The 19,937-nt window shown below is 40.7% G+C and overlaps 2 protein-coding genes across 2 annotated transcripts in view; both read left to right on the top strand.

Annotated features, from left to right (window-relative positions):
- LOC124613353 (skin secretory protein xP2-like) overlaps nt 1-19,937 on the top strand; it is a 176,585-nt gene that overhangs the window by 19,826 nt on the left and 136,822 nt on the right. Inside the window, exon 2 of the mRNA XM_047142050.1 lies at nt 3,249-3,488. Coding sequence (XP_046998006.1) covers nt 3,249-3,488 — 240 coding nt within the window. The remainder of the gene's footprint in view (nt 1-3,248; nt 3,489-19,937) is intronic.
- Nucleotides 3,543-19,937, top strand: part of LOC124613042 (glutamate receptor 1-like) — a 1,340,173-nt gene continuing 1,323,778 nt past the window's right edge. Inside the window, exon 1 of the mRNA XM_047141610.1 lies at nt 3,543-3,624. The gene's annotated coding sequence lies outside the window, so the exon portion shown is untranslated. The remainder of the gene's footprint in view (nt 3,625-19,937) is intronic.

The raw sequence follows: 19,937 nt of genomic DNA, 5'->3' as shown, positions 1-19,937 counted from the left end.
TGTTCAAAATAATCCAACCAGGTATTTAATGCTCAACGTATGTTACTATAATAGTGTAATCAATCCCTGATTATGTTGCCAAGTGGCCCACAAAATATTCACTTTTTCAACATTTTTCAAAAATGGTTCAAATGGCTCTGAGCACTATGGCACTTAACTTCTTAGGTCATCAGTCCTATAGAACTTAGAACTACTTAAACCTAACCAACCTAAGATCATCACACACATCCATGCCGGAGGCAGGATTCGAACCTGCGATCGTAGCGGTCACGCGGTTCCAGACTGTAGCGCCTACAACCGCTCGTCCACCCCGGCCGGCCACTTTTCAAAAAAATATAAAATAACAATTCTTTTTCTTTTTGCCCCCCAAGAGCAATGCTACAATATATTTCGCGCCTCAACTTATCATGATGTAATTGTTACATATACAACCAACGTATGTACACAACCAATAAAAGTATTCTTAGAAAGTCTTGGGTATTGGTAGGTATGTAATATGTGATTGGAATGCCTTTCAATTTGTAGCATATCCTCTTCTAGACACTGGATGAGTATGTCATTTAACCTGTTCAGATTAGGGCCATCAGGCCCTCTCTTGCATCGGACCAGTGTTGCACACATGTAGCGTTACAAACATCAGAGTTACATCATGACCATAGTTTAAATGAGAAAATTAGCTTACTCTAGTGATAATATCAATTAAGAGTAGTGACTAAGACCTAATAAAGTTAATGCGGCAGTATTTTTACAACAGGTGCTATACATACAGATTATAAGAAAAGCAATAATAATAACAGTAAAAAAAATCAAATAATAATGATAAACATGACTAAGACCTAATAGAATAAATGCTGGCTGTATTTTTACAACAGGTGCAATACATACAGATTATGATAAGAGCAATAACAATAAAAAAAATCATATGATAATGACAAACATGAGAAAGATTGGCAATAGTAATGATGGTTTGTGCAGATGTACATTAATATCTGGGTGTGTAAAGTAGATGTTTACTAGTATATCGAGTTTTGGGGAAAGGATATTTAAGGAGGGGGAAAGAGGGAAAGTAATGAGGTGAAGTGCATTCATGTACAGAGGAAGGCATTACTGATGGTTAAGTAGATACGTCATTAACTGTTTTTTGAAGCCGGACATGTTTTTAAGTTATCTAACATAACGAGGGAGGTTATTCCAGAGTCGGGTTCCCGCTACTATAAAGGACTTGGGGAAGGTGACTGAGCGATGCAGTGGAACGGAGAGGGTTTCATTATAATGGGAACGTGTGTTTCTGTCATGTTGTTCCGACATGAGCGTTAGGGACGGGGAGAGATATGAGGGACAGTGTACATTTATAAGGCAGTAGATGAGACAGAGTGTACGGAAATCTCTGCGTTTGTCTGCAAATTTTGCATATGCTGGTGAAATGTGATCAAAAAGTCGAACAAGTACTGCTTGGCTTTTAGATGGGTTTAGTTTTAAACCTATATCCTGTGCCCATTTTGACAGTGCATCGAGGTCAGTATTGAAATTTTCAATAGCTTTCTTGAGATTGCTTAGTTTCGCACTTAGATACAACTGAAAGTCATCAGCAAACATATGATATTTGCAATAGGTCAGAACCGATGACACATCATTGACATACAGAGAGAACAGTATAGGACCTAATACTGACCCTTGGGGAACGCTTGACACTACCTGCCGCCATTGTGATTTTATATTCCCAGACAGGACGCGTTGCTGACGAGACGTCATGCATGAGCGAAACCATTGCACTGCGCTTGGTGAGAAATTTAGACCGCGAAGTTTGGCTAGTAAGATGTCGAAGTCGACAGTATCAAATGCTTTGCTGAGGTCTAAGAAGCAAATGATAGTCGCTTCTTGTCCGTCCATGGCAAGTTTTAGGTCATCTGTCACCTTTATGAGTGCGGATGTTGTGCTTCGATGTTTACGGAAACCTGATTGGTATTCGTCTAGTAGGTTGTTAGTAGTTAGGTAGTTGGTGAGCTGGTCATGAACTATATATTCTAAAGCCTTTTATAGTGCAGGAAGAAGGCAGATGGAGTGGTAGTCAGAGGGTGCTGTGGCAATGTCCTTTTTAGGCAGTGGCTTAATTTGTCCCAGTTTCCAGGCCTCAGGGAAAACACTTGTGATTAATGAATCGTTGAAAATGTCTGTTATAAAGGGCAGTAGTTGGTCAATAATTAGTTTTACCATCTGGATAGTGATACCATCATGTCCAGTAGATGCTGATCTAATCCGCATTATGGCTTTCTTGACAGTACTGCAAGTGACGTGCTGTAGACAGAATTTTTCTTTGCTACAGCCGCTCATCCCCATGAAGTAATCAATGATTCTCTGTTTTTTTTTTTTTTTTTTTTTTTTTGCGGTTCAATTTTGGTTGTAGGTAATGTGAAGAATCGGTTTAGTTCTTCAGCTGGGACCATGAGATTTTCTGCAACTTTAAATTTTGCCTAAACCGAGGCTACGGAGATTTTTCCACAGGATAGCTGGTCTACATCTATTGTCAGCTAATGTATGGGCATGTCTGAGCTTAGCGTTTCTCGCCGCTTGACTGACTTTGTTTCGTTTCTGCTTGTATACAGCACGATTTTCAGGTGTAGGGTGTATCTTGTATGCTCGATGTGCAGCATCTCTGCGATTCATGAGCTGTTTTAGTTCATCAGTCACCCAAGGTGCAGATTGCCTTATTACTTTTCTGGTCTCTATTGGAGCATATTTGTCATATAGTTGAGTAATTTTGTTAGTGAAATCCTGGAGTTAGTTGTTTATGTCCATGAGGTTAGTAGAGGTGATCCCCCAAACTATTTCTTGTGCCTCAGTTTCGAGTTCAGGCAAATTTATGCGGTCGAGGTCTCGGTATGTAGACAGTTTTTGTTTCTTTCTAGGTCATTCTAGTGAATACGCCATCGAAATGATGTCATGGGCAGACATGTCAGGCGCAGATATTTGAGAGGTGCGGATTATTCTGTTCGGAGATTTCGTTGCGAATATATCTATGACAGTGTGACTGGTAGTCGTGTGATGAGTAGGTGCCAGCTGAATAATTAGTCAATAGAACTAATATGTGGTCGATTTCTTGCGAATACGTGTCCAGCACGTTCACTTAATGCCCGTCTCGGACTAGAGGAACTGAGGTCACTTGTCTGTCTCGGACGAAACGATCTCGGGTCACTTGTCTGTCTCGGACGAGAAGGTCTCGGGTGATGCTGTGAGCGGCGGCATTGTAGGGACGCTGATTCTGAAGGTCGGGAAGGCAGAGGCGCCCGGACTGCTAACGCGATCTCGGGAGCGCCTGTGAGCGGTGCGCGGTGGTGCGCGGCGCTGACCCGCGTCCGGGCCGGCGCAGCATCCGTGACGTCACGCCGGGTGGAGGGGCGCGTCTGCGTCGCGGCGGAGGCTGAGCGCGCCGGCGGAGGCGGCGGCGGCGGCAGTGTGGCCAGCGCGCCTGGCGACGCCGCGCCGCCGCCGCCGCCATGCTGCGACGCCCGCTGCGTCGGTCGCCGCCGCCGCCGCCGCTGCTGCGTCTGCCGCTGCCGCTGCTCGTCGCACTGTTGGCCGCGCCGACGCCCGCCCTGCCCGACAAGATCGACAAGATCCCCATCGGTAAGTGCTCCGCTGGCAAATTTCTGCGGCCGACGGCGTCGCTATTACGTCAACGAACTGGACCGCGTGTCGGCACTCCACGTTGACTTTCGCACGTGATATATCGGTAAATGTACCGTCTCATCTTGAGGACGAACACTGCGATGCAGCTGTTAGTGTTCCTCCGAGATAAACAATTTCTTACCATGGAATTACAGAATGCATATTCAGAACATTGTGCTTTAAAATATAATACCTATCAGCTTTTCAACATCAGTGTTAGCCAGACTGTGCATTCTGAATATTTAAAAATACAAATTTGGCTCCGCTGTTGATTGAAAACCCACAAATGTAACCTTCCATTATTCTTATAGCCAGTTACCTGTATTTTACTGTTTCTACACGAACAGTTACAAAAAATGAAAAATAAACAAACTTTTTTTAGACGACAGTCCGCAGCGTAAATGTTGTTGTTGTTTTGGTCTTCAGTCCTGAGACTGGTTTGATGCAACTCTCCATGCTACTCTATCCTGTGCAAGCTTCTTCATCTCCCAGTACCTACTGCAACCTACATCCTTCTGAATCTCCTAGGTGTATTCATCTCTTGGTCTCCCTCTACGATTTTTACGCTCCACGCTGCCTTCTAATACTAAATTGGTGATCCCTTGATGCCTCAGAACATGTCCTACCAACCGATCCATTCTTCTAGTCAAGTTGTGCCACAAGCTTCTCTTCTCCCCAATCCTATTCAACACCTCCTCATTAGTTATGTTATCTACCCATCTGATCTTAAACATTCTTCTGTAGCACCACATTTCGAAAGCTTCTATTCTCTTCCTGTCCATACTATTTATTGTCCATGTTTCACTTCCGTACATGGCTACATTCCACACAAATACTTTCATAAAGGACTTCCTGACACTTAAATCTGTACTCGATGTTAACAAATTTCTTTTCTTCAGAAACGCTTTCCTTCCTGTTCCCAGTCTACATTTTATATCCTCTCTACTTCGACCATCATCAGTTATTTTGCTCCCCAAATAGCAAAACTCCTTTACTACTTTAAGTGTGACATTTCCTAATCTAATACCCTCGACACCACCCGACTTAATTCCACTACATTCCATTATCCTCCTTTTCTTTGTTGATGTTCATCTTATATCCTCCTTTCAAGACACTATCCATTCCGTTCAACTACTGTTCCAAGTCCTTTGCTGTCTCTGACAGAATTACAATGTCATCGGCGAACCTCAAAGTTTTTATTTCTTCTCCATGGATTTTAATATATTTTAGAAATATATTTTAGAAAATGCATGGTAACTGCGCTGTAAATAATTTTACATATTTATTCACTTTCCAACCATCATCCAGAGAAAAGCAAAAAACATATCAACTTTCACATTTCATATATCACGCTACAGGCCAATGCTATACTACACGGCATATTACACTACACACAAGTACTTATCAGCGAAATATTGTGACTCATTTTTCTTAGATATCTGAGTAGAATGAGTCACAATTTCGCTGATAACTACTGATGTGTATCGTAATACGTCCTGTAACATATTTTAGTAGGGCGAGTCACAATAACAGTCTGATGAGTATTGATGTGTATCATAATACTCCTGTACTATGGCATTCCTCTGTAGCATGATATATGAAATGTAAAAGTTGTATTGTGTATTGTTTTTCCCAAGATCATGGTTGGAAACTGAATCCGGTCGGAGTAAATATGTTAACTTCAATAAAGCAAAGTTAACGTGCGGTTTCTGAAACATAAACAGTTAGTAGGATGACGCTTGGAGGCGTATTATGCGTTTGTCTGTAACGCACAGAGGCGAAGTAATACACAAAGGAATCCCGAAATAAAATATTTGCAGTCAAAAAGGTTTTCTTTTATTTAAATCTGAAATATACGAAAGTCCTTTCGCTGTAGAATGACACCAATATTTCACAATAAACCCGTAAGGGACAGAAGTTTCATTATCATATTTTGTTGACATCTGCGATACAACACATGTACACGCGTTTTGGCGAAAACAGTGTGTTAACTAAGAGCTTGGTCAGCATTACACACGGTAACTGACATGGTCTTTTTTCTTTCTCAGCCAAACAGACGGACACTTTATCCTTCACGCGATGTCCATAAAACATTAGTTTACTTTGAATTCTTGACTGAGATACTCAATAAGAGACATAAGCGGAGCTTACGCGTTGCGTTCCGAGGCTACATTTCTCTGTAGCGACCCCAATATTCTAAAATGGGTCATGCCGCGGAGTCTAAATATAGGGGGAAATCAACGTCATTTGTGCAAAAGTGGGTTAAAAAGGTGATGACTTAGAAGAATGAGGTTCAGTCAGTAAAGTGACACCAAATTTGGAAAAAATGATTATGAACCATTCCTAACATTCCGTCAAGTGCAAGTAAAATTCCCTTCGAAACAGCCGTCAACGCAAATTCGACGCGTCTGAAGATCTTCTTCACTTGAATACGCGGAAAATTGGGTTTCAATCATGCCTCGAAGATGCCAAGCAATTATCGACACTGCGAGAGACTGGACGTGTTATGAATTATTCTGTATTTTTCATTTGTTCATATATGATCTATGTATGTATATGTTTGAACTTCCTTCCAAATACAATTTTCTGCTGATTAATCAGATCGTGATCTTGTTTAACGGACGATACATAGAGCAATGTTGTCTATAAGGCGCTTAATTTAAGACAAAATGACCTGTAACAGTAATGCGATTACCGATTTCATCTTCGATCTGAGTACGACGCATTAAAACTATTCTTGTCTACATGAAAAGCGCCACGTGTTTATGTTGACAGCCACCCTTCAGAGCGGCAGATTTGCTGGATTTTGTAGTAAACGCGATACCATTGCAGTTTCTCCAATGAGAAAGGATTTCGATATCACAATAGCACGGAATAAATGGGAGCTGACTGACTTTATTCCTATCATATAATAACTATGTTCTGTAACTTTCACGGAACGATGGTACACTTTTAGTATTTTCATTTCCGTCACATCGAATTGCATTCATTTTTTACTCATATTTTTTAAATTGTCGCAACGTGTTACAGTGCGGCGTTGCAATGGAAACGCATATGTCCGACAAAGTGTTGCACGTGTCAATAAATTTGCGTGAACGGTGACGGCACATTCCAGTGTGGGCGACGTACGTGGGTCGAGTTCTGAATTTCCAATAATACCGGCCGTATGGTCGCTGCAGTACCGGTATGAAATGGATATCGGCAAACGCGAATATCTGTAGCGATTATAGAAAACTCAAGTACGATCACTACTAATATCACATGTCGCTATGTTTCGCATGCAATGCTGTTAAAAAGTTTCGTAGGTCAGTCAGGTAATTCATTCTACACGTTTGCTTTTCCAGCGAAACATAAAAATTGGAACGATGTAGCTGCTACGTTGATCTGCGGACATGTTGATAAGCGGTATGTAGAACAGTGATTATTGAGGATAGCATTTTGAATTTTTCTGAATGTGTTCCAATTTTGACCTAAGCATATTGCCACGATACCCATGATATCAGACTGTTGAGCAACTTTTCGTGGTACCTAAAACTAAAATTTTGCTCCCTGATTAGTTTGGAACTTCAGTGAAACATGAAACTCTTCGTCCAAGGAATGCCTCCACATGAAATTCAGAAAAGGTTGGCATCGACGGCGGAATAAAGGAACGGAATTCTGTTACGTATCCCATTTACAATGTTTGTTCTTCACCGATATTCATTACTTTTGATCCATTTTTTTTTTTTTAGAGCATAAGTGAATACTGTCGTAACTTAATATTGCCGCCAGAAAAATAATTTTGGTATTTTCCCTTTATCACCGAATTTTTCATTCATTAGCGTAGTTCTATAACTACTTTGGCAGTGGTCTTTAGGTTCCACATGGTCTACAGGAATTAAGGTAAAGAGCTTTCGATACTAGTTTATTTGCAGCAGTTAAACGTTTCAAAATTGCATTCATTTTGTATACGTCAACAAGTGGCCTGGAAAGAATCAATTGCTTTGACCAATTACGTAAAAGAAAGCCCATTTGTTGCCCTATCTCACCTTTCTATCGCGGTGCAAAGAGGGAAAGACCAAATTTAAATTCCTAAAATTTAAGCCTCTACTCACAACCGTCCAAGCACATCATATCAATCATAGGACTGATTTTCTTTGTGTGAAAATTCATGGCTCTGAGCACTATGGGACTTAACATCTATGGTCATCAGTCCCCTAGAACTTAGAACTACTTAAACCTAACTAACCTAAGGACATCACACAACACCCAGTCATCAGGAGGCAGAGAAAATCCCTGACCCCGCCGCGAATCGCCCCCGGGAGGGGGGGGGGGGGGGGGGGGGGGAAGCGAAAACACTACCGCACGACTACGAGCTGCGGACTGCAAATTCATGCCGGATGGAGAAACTTCTCAATAACTGATGAACAACTTCTGGACAATTAATACGTCCACTTGAAGCCATCGAAAGCCTAAAAAATTTTACATTTTTACTATATTTTTGATTGCCATTGTTATTTCCATGAACTGACATACTTTGTTGTTTCCATTGAATAGGGCTCCTCACACTTTAAAGAGTGAACTCCATGCGCTGCAAGGGAAACAGACTTATATAGCCTCCATTCGTGATTCACTGAACATATCTGAGAACTATTCTTCATCTGTCAAACCAATCTCACAGAAAACGGAAACATCAGCTCTACTTTTGCTCTGAATTATCAGAAGGAATAAAAGACTCACGCGTGATATTTAAACATTCTATGAACGGCTGCTTCATATTTTCATTTCGACAGCAAAACTCACGCGTTAATTCAGTTATACAAGGTATCAACAATTACATGACAGAGACCACTCCAAACTATTCTTTAGCGGATCTAGTGATTTTGTGTAAGAATCTGTGAACTTCACAAAAAATCTCACAGCAAATCATTTTTTATAAAACTGCCAAACGCAATTTTACTGCGATGCAGCCACTTTATGGTACTTCATTGTGTAGGTCTACAACAATATTTTGAAACACTGTCTTCATGGGCGCTATGTGGTAGCCGCGAACGCTCCTCAAGCTAACACCAGGTTACAAGGCGTTTGTAGTAATATTATTGTGTAGTTACAATGGAAAAGATCAAGAGACCTTACTTTTGAGAAGTTTTATGAAGTAGATAAAGAGTGGGTACATAAATTCAGACTCCGCGCATCCATCAAAACGAGGACCTTAGGTCTTATTTATTTCACAAACGTAGATGTAGCCACAGTTCACATCCTAGGAGTAACACGACTGATCCTAAATTTTAGAGGATGTTCTTATCGTTACTTTGAGGTACAAGCACGTATCTGAAGAAACAGCTGAATGCTAGCTTTCCTCCTGCTGTTTTAGATTATAAGCTTTTTCCCCAATTCACCACATCACTTTGGCAATATCTTTCCCAATAGGGCCACAATGTAGCAGTTTCGGCAAACATCCTCAGCATCATATCTGTAAATGTGGTAGTGGAAGTGGATTAGTCATTGAGTTTTGAATGATTTCACATTTAGGTCTTCTCTCAACTCCTTGTTAGGTACGTCAGCTGAGATATTATATATTTTGATGTTGACTGAATTTTAATTACATCAGCTCTGTCCGGTACTCACGTCAGCGATTATCGGAATAGACAGGTCGGCAATCGACGAGTAACGTGCCTCCTGCGAGCGGAGAGTGTAGGCACCCTGGTGATACAGTTGGTGCGTTTGATACTGTTAGGTCATCAATAAAATCACCCATTTAGTAAACCAACTATCAGCCTCCGTGATTACATTTCCTCTACATTGTGCTGTGGTAACCATAATTTCTTACAGCTTAAAAACAATACTTAATTATGTCAGAATTAAATAATTACAATCTCTATGAGGGTTCCATTTTAAGAAGTATAATCGTCTGGTGTCGTCAGAAACATTGTCATAGCGAACTTTGTCACTACGAAAAGCACTTGATTGCAGTTCGAAACTTGTGACTGTGGCAACACATTTAGTAGCTAACGAGTGTAACGAAATCTCTTTTTTGGGTTATTTTTCATTCAATTCAAGAGCGTCGTTTTCGGACAGCGAACGATTGTTAGCAGTGATGGTGTGTAGTCGACTTAGGTTGTTCTGTCGACAATCATAATGACAGCTTTTACGTGAATATCAACATCAGTTAGGTGCAAAACGACATCTGTTTATTTGGGCTGGTGATCCAGCCAGTATGGGTGTGGTTTATAGGTTTCCTACATCCCATTAGATACATACAATGTTAATTCACGCGTCGTCCTCAGATACAAGCCACAAAAATATTTAGAAGACGTTCGCACACTTGCGCGTCGTGTTTACTGTAGCCGCAGATAGATTCGGTTCAGGGGGTGAAAAGAGACCGATGACTACAGAAGTTTAGTCACTCTATACCTATAATTATCATCATCCTCACCATAATCATCATTATCATCATCACTACCACCATCTTAAATTGACAGTAACATTTAGGTCCGTGCTGCACTACAGCAGTGTCAAATTTCACATGAGGCTGCCAGTCTGACATCTCATGGAAAAGTTTGATATTTTTGCGCGTATTCCACCAACTGCTTTTGTTCTGCTATTAAATTATTCTCAATTGTGGCAATTTTTTTGGAGAATGTACACATAACAAACCACAGTCATCTTCCCGTATAGTAATAGTTGTACAAAACTAAGTGACTTGTATGTGAGACTGTGATATGAACAAGCACATGTTTGCACATTGTTCTTTCCCTCTGAGCTATCCAGACGAGTCCCACAACTTCCCTCACAGCTTAAATTTTTCGTTTTTACCTCCAGGAGAGATGGCTAGCTTGATAAACATTTTCTCTCCAAGAAAAATAAGAATCCGGTGTTGGCTCCCGATACGACATAGAAATTTGATATTTCAGGTATCTTCACAACCGTGTGCACTCAGCTGCAGACTGAAATGTTATTCTGGCTGATAGCAGATGTGTTAAAAAATGGAGACGAAATTGAATAATGAATGCGACTGAACGGTTACCTTCAGACTTAAATTAAATTGCTCTGAAATGAGAGAACTATTGCACTTTGCTATTTTTTCTTAATAAATGTTAAGCTGCACGCATTACCCGAAATCACTATTCATCAACTGTTTTCCGTTCACAAAATACATTCACCTAAAGACCTTGTAGCTGCATAAAAAGAAATAGACTAGGTTGCGTCTTTCCCACTTTGCAACGTCAGTAAGTAGTAAATGACACATACCGTAAGTGCGTCGCGACTTCATCCCACTTACGAGAAGAACACGGCAGGTTCCATAATCTGATTTTAACGAGACTTTGCTCAGTGGAAGAAGAATCAAAAGAAGCGAACCCGTGTCTCGACTTATCGGTAGAAACTCGACCTTCCTGAGACAACGACAGTCAAAGTTTTCTACGTAATTTAGGTGTCTTTTAACATACGATAGTCGTAGCAGAAATGGTGGCAGAGTGTCTAGCGTCGCAGCCTCTCACTTTAGCGCCCCTTGTACGAAACCTGATTATTGTTTTTTTTATTATACAATTTTTTTCATATGTCTACATACGTACGTAGAAAGTTACTACACAAATGTTTCTTACCAGGTTAGGGGATGCAAAGGGGGTTACATTAATTGTATTAAAACTGGGTTTCTTAATAAGTATCATAGTCGTACTATTTGTGTCTGTTTGGTACCTGAGGGGGTTACAATCTTTTTAAATTCTCATATCGTTATATTTCATTCGTGTATCAATTCTTATATTAACTCTTATATTAATTCTTATATTTTATTCTTATGTTTTTATTCAGGAGGATGTGATGCAATTCCTTAGATGATACAGATCGTAGAAATATCAATTCTTATATTACCTCTTATATTAGTTCTTATATTTTATTCTTATGTTTTCATACAGGAGGATGTGATGCAAGGCCTTAGATGATATAGATCGTAGAAATATTGGAAACAGAAATTTCGGACACCAGAAGTATCACACGATGGCAAGTTCGCCACAGAATGAATCTTGCTCGGGAAAGAAATGTCGTTAACATAGCTGAAGATTCCACGGTCGGCCGGGGTGGCCGAGCGGTTCTAGGCGCTACAGTCTGGATCCGCGCGACCGCTACGGTCGCAGGTTCGAATCCTGCCTTGGGCATGGATGTGCATGATGTCCTTAGGTTAGTTAGCTCTAAGTTCTAGGAGATTGAAGACTTCAGAAGTTAAGTCCCATAGTGCTCAAAGCCATCTGAACCATTTGAAGATTCCTCGCATTGGCAATAATTTTGAGCCAAACCGCATACAACGGATCTCTTTAACGAAAACTGGGGCTTATAGTTGCTCATGAAGCAAGACACGCTGTATGAATTTCACGGAAAACAATTCCAAATAATTTTCTTATTCTTTTAGTTCTTTCAGCAGACATAGAGTTAATAGCCGAATAAGAACAACTTAGTTTCAACATACACCAGAAAATTTTCATGTAATAATATTCTGCGGATATGGATAGATACATGAAAAACAAAATAAGAGTAATAATGACGTTTCGAACACGGGGCGCAAAAGTGTTAATCCGTGACATTTGCCATCTCGCCATCGCTCCGGTTGAACAGTTTACTCGGTTAAGGGCACATAAATTATCTCGGAAACTGAGTATCTACGGATAATCCGAGACAGAAATTCGGTTCTTTTGACCTGTCTTCCACTGGGCGACGTTCCCGGAACATTGGGTTATGGTATTCGCCGTGTTGTCCTCGTTAGGTGAATTGCGTGCCAAAGGTGGGAGCTGCGTTAAAGTAAGCTTTCATTGATCAGCCTAGTGTTGTGTCTGTGTTGTTGACGATGGAGTCGAGACAGGGCAGAGGGTGAATACAGCTATCGGCTCATAGTCCACTGCTCTCCTAAATCTACGTCTCCTTCTAACACATACACTAACTGTATAGTGCTGGAGGGTGCCCCGTGATATGGCAGGATAGGCTAGACACGGTCTGCTGGAGTGGATGGACCAAACCCAAGTCGCTGGTAGCATGCATATAACAATTAAGCAACTTATGGTTTTACATACAAGCTCACTTTTATGAGTAGTACAACCGTGATTGAGAACAATTATGTGGAAAGAGTTTGATTAATGCAAAGATTTAACTGGAAACATCGAAGCAAAGTATGATTTACAGGCAGGCTCAGCATTCTGAATAGTGCAGCTGGGAATCAGAGCAAATGTTTAAACAAGCTTTACTTCAAGCAAAATGAGCTTGAAACAATTTTAAAAAATACTATTTCACAGACTGTCACAGAAACGTGACGTTTAAAACAGACTCATTACAAATGTTCATAGTAACTTTAACTAAAGAAAAATACGACCAAAAATCAAAAATACTGTAAGTTCCGCATTGCCATAAAAGAACAGTTTCAGATATCTGAAAATAAACATGCACACGAATTTCATATCCTTAGTATTTAGACATAAACAAATTTTCGCACATGGTAAACATCAGTGTAAATCATAGTGATCGCGTTGAATAACTTCATCTATATTATACAAATAAGTTGAAGTGATCTAAAAACGCCGATAGGCAATTAATACATCATAATTTGCTTATGAACAAATGATCAAGGCTAAGGTTTAACACTAAAGAGCACAAGTAAAATATTAAGTTTAGTTTAAAACGACACTTACGAAAGATTACAATTCAAACTGAGGCCTCATTAAAAGATGGAAAAGAACCTTTACCAAATTTTAATTTTAATTACTTGAAGCCACTTTTAATGGGTAGATTAAAATACGAATAATTTATCCTGAGATGCTTTTTGAAAATGAATCAAAAATCTTCTCCACAGCTTAATTATGTTTTCACCAGGCAAAAACACCTTTAAATAAATGTACACAGTTTGAAAAATAATAAAGTTACACTGAACCATATCTAAAGAGCAGTAAAAATCTTTCAGACTTAAGGAAAATTCACAATACTAATATTACACTGAGCTACTCTCATAGGGCGTGCACTTTAACTTACAGATTCCTCTTAATACAGAGGCAGAAGTTTCGGAACTATGATTATCAACAATTAACAAGCCGGAAGTTCCATAGAACTTGGTGGGCTGGAGGGGAGTACAAATTCCGACACAACCAATCCAGATCAAATAAAAACTTCTTCGATATGGTGTAGGATAACACAGTGCGCTGCTAGTAGTGTACTAAAGGGTCGAACCGAGGAACAACTTTCAAATCAGTAAAGTTCTAATAGAGCAACTCAACAGTAAAGATAGTAGCCACTAGAGCGGCTCATACTGACACTATACTGCAAAGAATTTCGTGGGACGGCACACATACCCAGACAACAGCCAGTTTCGCCAGCCACAGACTACTCCTGCGTACCATAAACCGACAGAAACTAGCTCCTCCACCGTCACCGCTCCTGCGATGCCTCACTCCAGGTCCACGACGCTCCGCCAAGGCCACCTGCTCTTTAACATAATTAGATCAGATTAGATTAGATATACTTTCATTCCAATTGATCCGTAGTGAGGAGGTCCTCCAGGATGTGGAACATGTTAGAAAAACAACAATACAAGACAAATATTTACAACTAAAACAAATAAGCTAATGTACCATTCCACAGGTCCCAAGTGGAATGATCGTCATTTTGTAATGAACACTATATGAAAGAGTCATTTTAAAATTCTAATGCACTGAATTTAAAAAAAAAGTTCTTTATTTATTTATAAGGTAATAAACATGTAATACAACTACTATAATACTTATTTACAATGAACACATTACTGCACTGAAATTGTGCAGAAGTTATATCAGTTGGTTTTACTGAGAAATGAGAAATTCATCAATGGAGTAGAAGGAGTTGGCCACCAATACATCCTTGAGGCTTCTCTTAAAGTGAATTTCATTGGTTGTTAAGCTTTTTATGGCTGCTGGCAAGTTATTGAAAATGTGTATTCCTGAATAATGCACACCTTTTTGTACAAGACTAAGTGACTTTAAATCCTTGTGAAGATTATTCTTATTTCTAGTATTGATTCCATGAATTGAGCTGTTGGTTTGAAACAGTGATCTATTTTTAATGACAAATTTCATTAAGGAATAAATATATTGGGAAGCAGTAGTTAGTATCCCTAGTTCCCTAAACAGGCTTCTGTAGGATGTTCTTGAGTTGACACCACATATAACTCTTACTGCAAGTTTTTGTGCCTGGAAAACTTCAGCTTGGCTTGATGAATTACCCCGTAAAATAATCCCATATTACATTATGGAATGAAAGTAAGCATAGTATGCCAACTTTTTCATTTTTATATCCCCTATGTCTGACAAAATTCGCATTGCAAACAGAGATTTGTTAAGATGTTTCAGCAGTTCTGTGGTGTGCTCCTCCCAGTTGAATTTATTATCAAGCTGTAATCCCAAGAATTTAACACTGTCCACTTCTTCTATCTTCTTGTCATCTTTTGTTACACATATACTCGTGGGACACCCCTTTCAAGTTCTGAACTGCATGTAGTGTGTTTTCTCAAAGTTTAGTGACAAAGAATTGGCTAGGAACCAGTGATTAATGTCCACAAATATTTTATTAGCTGATCTTTCTAAGACTACACTTGATTTGATACTTATTGCAATGTTTGTGTCATTGGCAAACAAAACGAACTTGGCATCTGGTGATGTTACTGATGAAAGGTCATTGATATACACAATAAAAAGTAGGAGCCCTAAAATGGAACCTTGTGGGACCCCACATGTAATTAGTTCCCAGTTGGATGATGCCTGATAGCTTGATACATGTCTCTTTCCTAATAATACCCTTTGTTTCCTGCCAGATATATAAGATTTGAACCATTTTGCTGCATTTCCTGTTACACTATAATATTCTAACTTACTTAAAAGGATATTGAGATTTTCACAGTCAAATGGATTGACAGATCGCAGAATATACCAGTTGGCTGCAATTTTTTGTCCAATGAATTAAGCACATTTTCACTGTAAGTGTAGATAGCCTTCTCAATATCAGAATCTTTTAGAAATGCAAACTGTGACTTTGACAATATGTCATTTGAGATAAGATGGTCATGAAGCCGACTGTACATTACTTTTTCTAAAATTTTTGAGAATGCTGGCAACAGAGAAATTGGACGGAAATTTGATGCTATATCTTTATCTCCCTTCTTAAACAATGGCTTAACTTCAGCATATTTCAACCATTCAGGAAATATTACACTGATAAATGACTGGTTACATAGATAGCTTAATATGTTACTTAGCTCAGAATAACATTCTTTAATTAACTTTGTTGATATTTCATCATAACCACTAGATTTTTTGATTTTAAAGATTTTATGATGGACATTATTTCTGTTGGGGTAGTGAGGATCAAATTCATATTATGGAAGTTACTTGAATTGTCTGGTCTGAGGTATTCCATAGCAGTATCTACCGAACCTGACAACCCCATCTTTTCAGTAACAAAGTTCTGCAACACTATACACATCTGTCACCAATGTATCATTTACTCTCAATGCTATTTGTTCCTCTTCATGTCTGGTTCTACAGGTCTCCTCCTTCACTATATCCCATATTGTCTTTACTTTGTTATCTGATATGACTATCCTTTCCTTGTAATATATTTGCTTTGAAGTCCGTATTACAGTCTTTAATATTTTGCAGTATTTCTTGTAATGTGCTATAGCATCAACATCGGAACTGTTTCGGATTGACTGATACAGTTTTCTTTTTGTTTTACAAGATACCTCTATTCCTTGAGTAATCCATGGCTTCTTTGTAGACTTTGCTCTAACCTTGGTAAGTTTTGGGGGAAAACAGTGTTCGAATAAGGTAATTAGCCGTTCCACCCTGTGCGCTGCCCCAAATCCTTCCGCGGTCGGAAAAGTGGTACCGAATCCTCCCAAGCCCGCAAGGGTTTGAAGCAGCTAGCAGATATAAACGTTATGAATACTCGAAGCAGGCAAAGGAAAGCATATGAAGTTACAGTAAAAGATTTTCGCGTGTATTGTATGTTTAAAAGTTTTATATTTTATCTTATTGAGATAAAGTCCAGGTAGCACAGCGCTAGCGACTAAATCCCGGTCAAGGTCACGCGCAAAGCGCGCATAAGTGAATCAATATTTTTGTTTAAAACAAGGGAGGGGTAGGCGAAGGAGATAAGGAACACGGCAGAGATAATTATATCATTGCCTATAATACAACATACAGTGTGTCAGTTTGGGAGAATACGGTCCTGTTACCTGCTTACCTACCTGGTTTCGGGAGGATTCGGAGCTACGCCCACAGCCCGTGGTTCCATCTCGGTGTCGCTCAAAAACGGCTGCCATCAAGCTAGTTCCCTCTCCAGACTCTCTTCATAACATGGCGATCGCTTTCTCTTAAGAAGCCGCCAAACCAGAGAGATGACTCACCTAGGTAAGCCCACTGGGCGCTATGTCCCGGAACGCACATATACCCTCGTACCACTATTTTATTCGTATTCCACAACAATAAGGATCGAGGATAAAATGACTCGACAACCGCAGTACCAACATCGGATTCCCGTAGTTTCCTAAGCATTACATTCGATACAGGGTCCGGAACTGTTCCGGACCCTTAATCGAAATGGAGCTGCTAAAATATACAAATCAATGTTTTCGCGAGAACAAAGTCGCCTGTCATGCTGAAATTCTCGGTGCACTTACCCATAAACTGTGCCGAAGAGTTACGATTCTAGCAGCGCAATTCTAAATTGCACAATGTCTGTTCTTAGGCGTACTTGATAAAGACTCGCAGCATTGGAACAGAAATATGTCGCTCAAGCTTTCCCTTTGCAGCTTCGTTTACACACCACTGTACACTCTCAGAAGTCAAATTTACAGCTTTTACCCTGTCCAGTCACATTATTGTAATCACCAGTCAAAACGGTCGCAGGTTCGAATCTTGCCTCGGGCATGGATGTGTGTGATGTCCTTAGGTTAGTTAGGTTTAAGTAGTTCTAAGTTCTAGGGGACTGATGACCACAGCAGTTGAGTCCCATAGTGCTCAGAGCCATTTGAACCATTTTGAACCAGTCAAAATTGGAATATCTACTTTTGCAGTGTACATGACGTTCTGGAAGGTACCGGCAGGGACGTTGAGCCATGCCGACGCCAGTGCAGTAAATGTAAATGTCGTGTGACCAGGTCCTCCCGTCGGGTAGACTATTCGCCGGGTGCAAGTCTTTCGATTCGCGCCACTTCGATGACTTGCGCGTTGTTGCAGACGAGATGATGATGATGATTAAGACAACACAACACCCAGTTCCTGAGCGGAGAAAATCTCTGACCCAGCCGGGAATCGAACCCGGGCCCTTAGGATTGACATTCTGCCGCGCTTACCACTCAGTTACCAGGGAGAATCTGTAGTGCGAAGAGTCCGATCGAGTTTATCCCAGAGATCCTTGACTGGGTTTCAACACGGGTCTTTTGGTGGCCAGGTGAATTTTGTAAAGTGATCCAGGTACTCTTCGAACCACGAACGTACCTTGCCAGGAGTGTGACTCCTAGCATTGTCCTGCTGGCAGATGCCATTGTGCTCAGAAAAAACCAACTGCATCCAAGGGTGGGTGTAGTTCCCAAGGATAGATGCGTATTTTTGTTGTTCTACTGCGCCTTCCATAATCACGAAATCACCCAGGGAATGCCACGAAAACTTTCCCAAGATCATAACGCTCCGTCTTGGTTGCAGGATGTTTGCTTTCAGATGTTTCACGCGAACACGCCAACGGCCATCAATACTATTAAGCATAAAACGTGATTTATCCTAAACGGCCATCTGTCGCCACGCAGTGGAGGTCCAGTTGTGGCATTGCCGTGCAAATTCCAGCCTTCATCGCTAATGAACCGCAGTCAGCATGGGTGCCTGAAAGAGGCGCCTGTTGCGGATGCCCAGAAGCAGCAACGTTCGCTGAACGGTCATTGAGAAGGCACTGTTGGTAGCCCCTTCGTTAATCTGGCGGTCAGGTGTTCAATAGTTGTACGTCTCTTCAGCTGTAGACATCTTCGCAGCCGTCGTTTCCTCTACATCGCGTGGTGCACCATAGTTCCCTCGTGCTACTTTTGGATAGCCCATTTTGCCATGGACTTTAACCACGGAGGCATGCGAACACTTCACAGATTTTGCCGTTTCAGAAATGCTTGGCCCAAATGTCGATTACCACGTCCTCTTGGACCTGACATTATTGGCCCCGTATGCGCATTTTGGGAAGGGAGTGAGACAATGTTATTCAATCTGTATATTGAGCAAGCAGTAAAGGAAACAAAAGAAAAATTCGGAGTAGGTATTAAAATCCATGAAGAAGAAATAAAAACTTTGAGGTTTGCCGATGACATTGTAATTCCGTCAGAGACACCTAAACGACTGTGCCTGCCCAGCTTTGTAATCTGTCGCCTTATCTGCCACGGATCACCGCCTACGTAGCTTTGCTGAGTGGGCAAGCCTCCGATCTCCACATTCAGTGATGAATACCATACGTACAACACTTAGTCACCTAATAGAGATTTCACCGTCTATCAACCACTTCCATAGGTGCACACGACTGTGAACAGCCGAACAGTGTCGCTGTTTCCGAAATACTTATACCCAGACAGTGGGCTAAAACTGTCTACCCCTTATCAAAGTAGTTTGTGTCAGAGGATTTCTCCATTTGAGTTCCGTATAATCTCTAGAATGATTCTCCACTCGTCTGTGCTCCTCGTACATGCATTTCTTGCAGTGCCACGCATCCACTGCGCTACTAGAGGCTATTCAATCTCGCCAATTTCACAAATTTTGACTTTTCATTGTTTTACAGAAATGAGAGTAGCCGTGCTTTATACACTGAAGCGCCAAAGAAACTGGTATACGCATGTGTACTCCAAAGCAGAGATATGTAAAATACGGCGCTGCGGTCGGCAACGCCTATACAAGACGGTTGTTAGATGGGTCACTGCTGCTACAATCGCAGGTCATCAAAATAGTAGTGAGTTTGCACGTGGTGTTATAGTAGAGGTACGAGGGATGGGACACAGCATCTCCGAGGTTGCGACGATGAGCGGATTTTCCCGTACGACAATTTCATGAGTGTACCTTGACTAATAGGACTCTGGTAAAACATCAAATCTCCGACATCGCTGAGGCCGGAAAATGATCCTGCAAGAACGGGACCAACAACGACTGAAGAGAATCGTTCAGTGTGACAAAATTGCAGCCTTTCTGCATATTGCTGCAGATTTCAGTACTGGACCATCAACAAGTGTCAGGGTGCGACCCATTCAACGGAACATCATC

Source organism: Schistocerca americana, chromosome 4, assembly GCF_021461395.2.
Source record: "Schistocerca americana isolate TAMUIC-IGC-003095 chromosome 4, iqSchAmer2.1, whole genome shotgun sequence".
NCBI lineage: Eukaryota > Metazoa > Arthropoda > Insecta > Orthoptera > Acrididae > Schistocerca > Schistocerca americana.
Note: the sequence above shows the minus strand (reverse complement) of the source record. Positions and strands in the feature narration are given on the sequence as shown.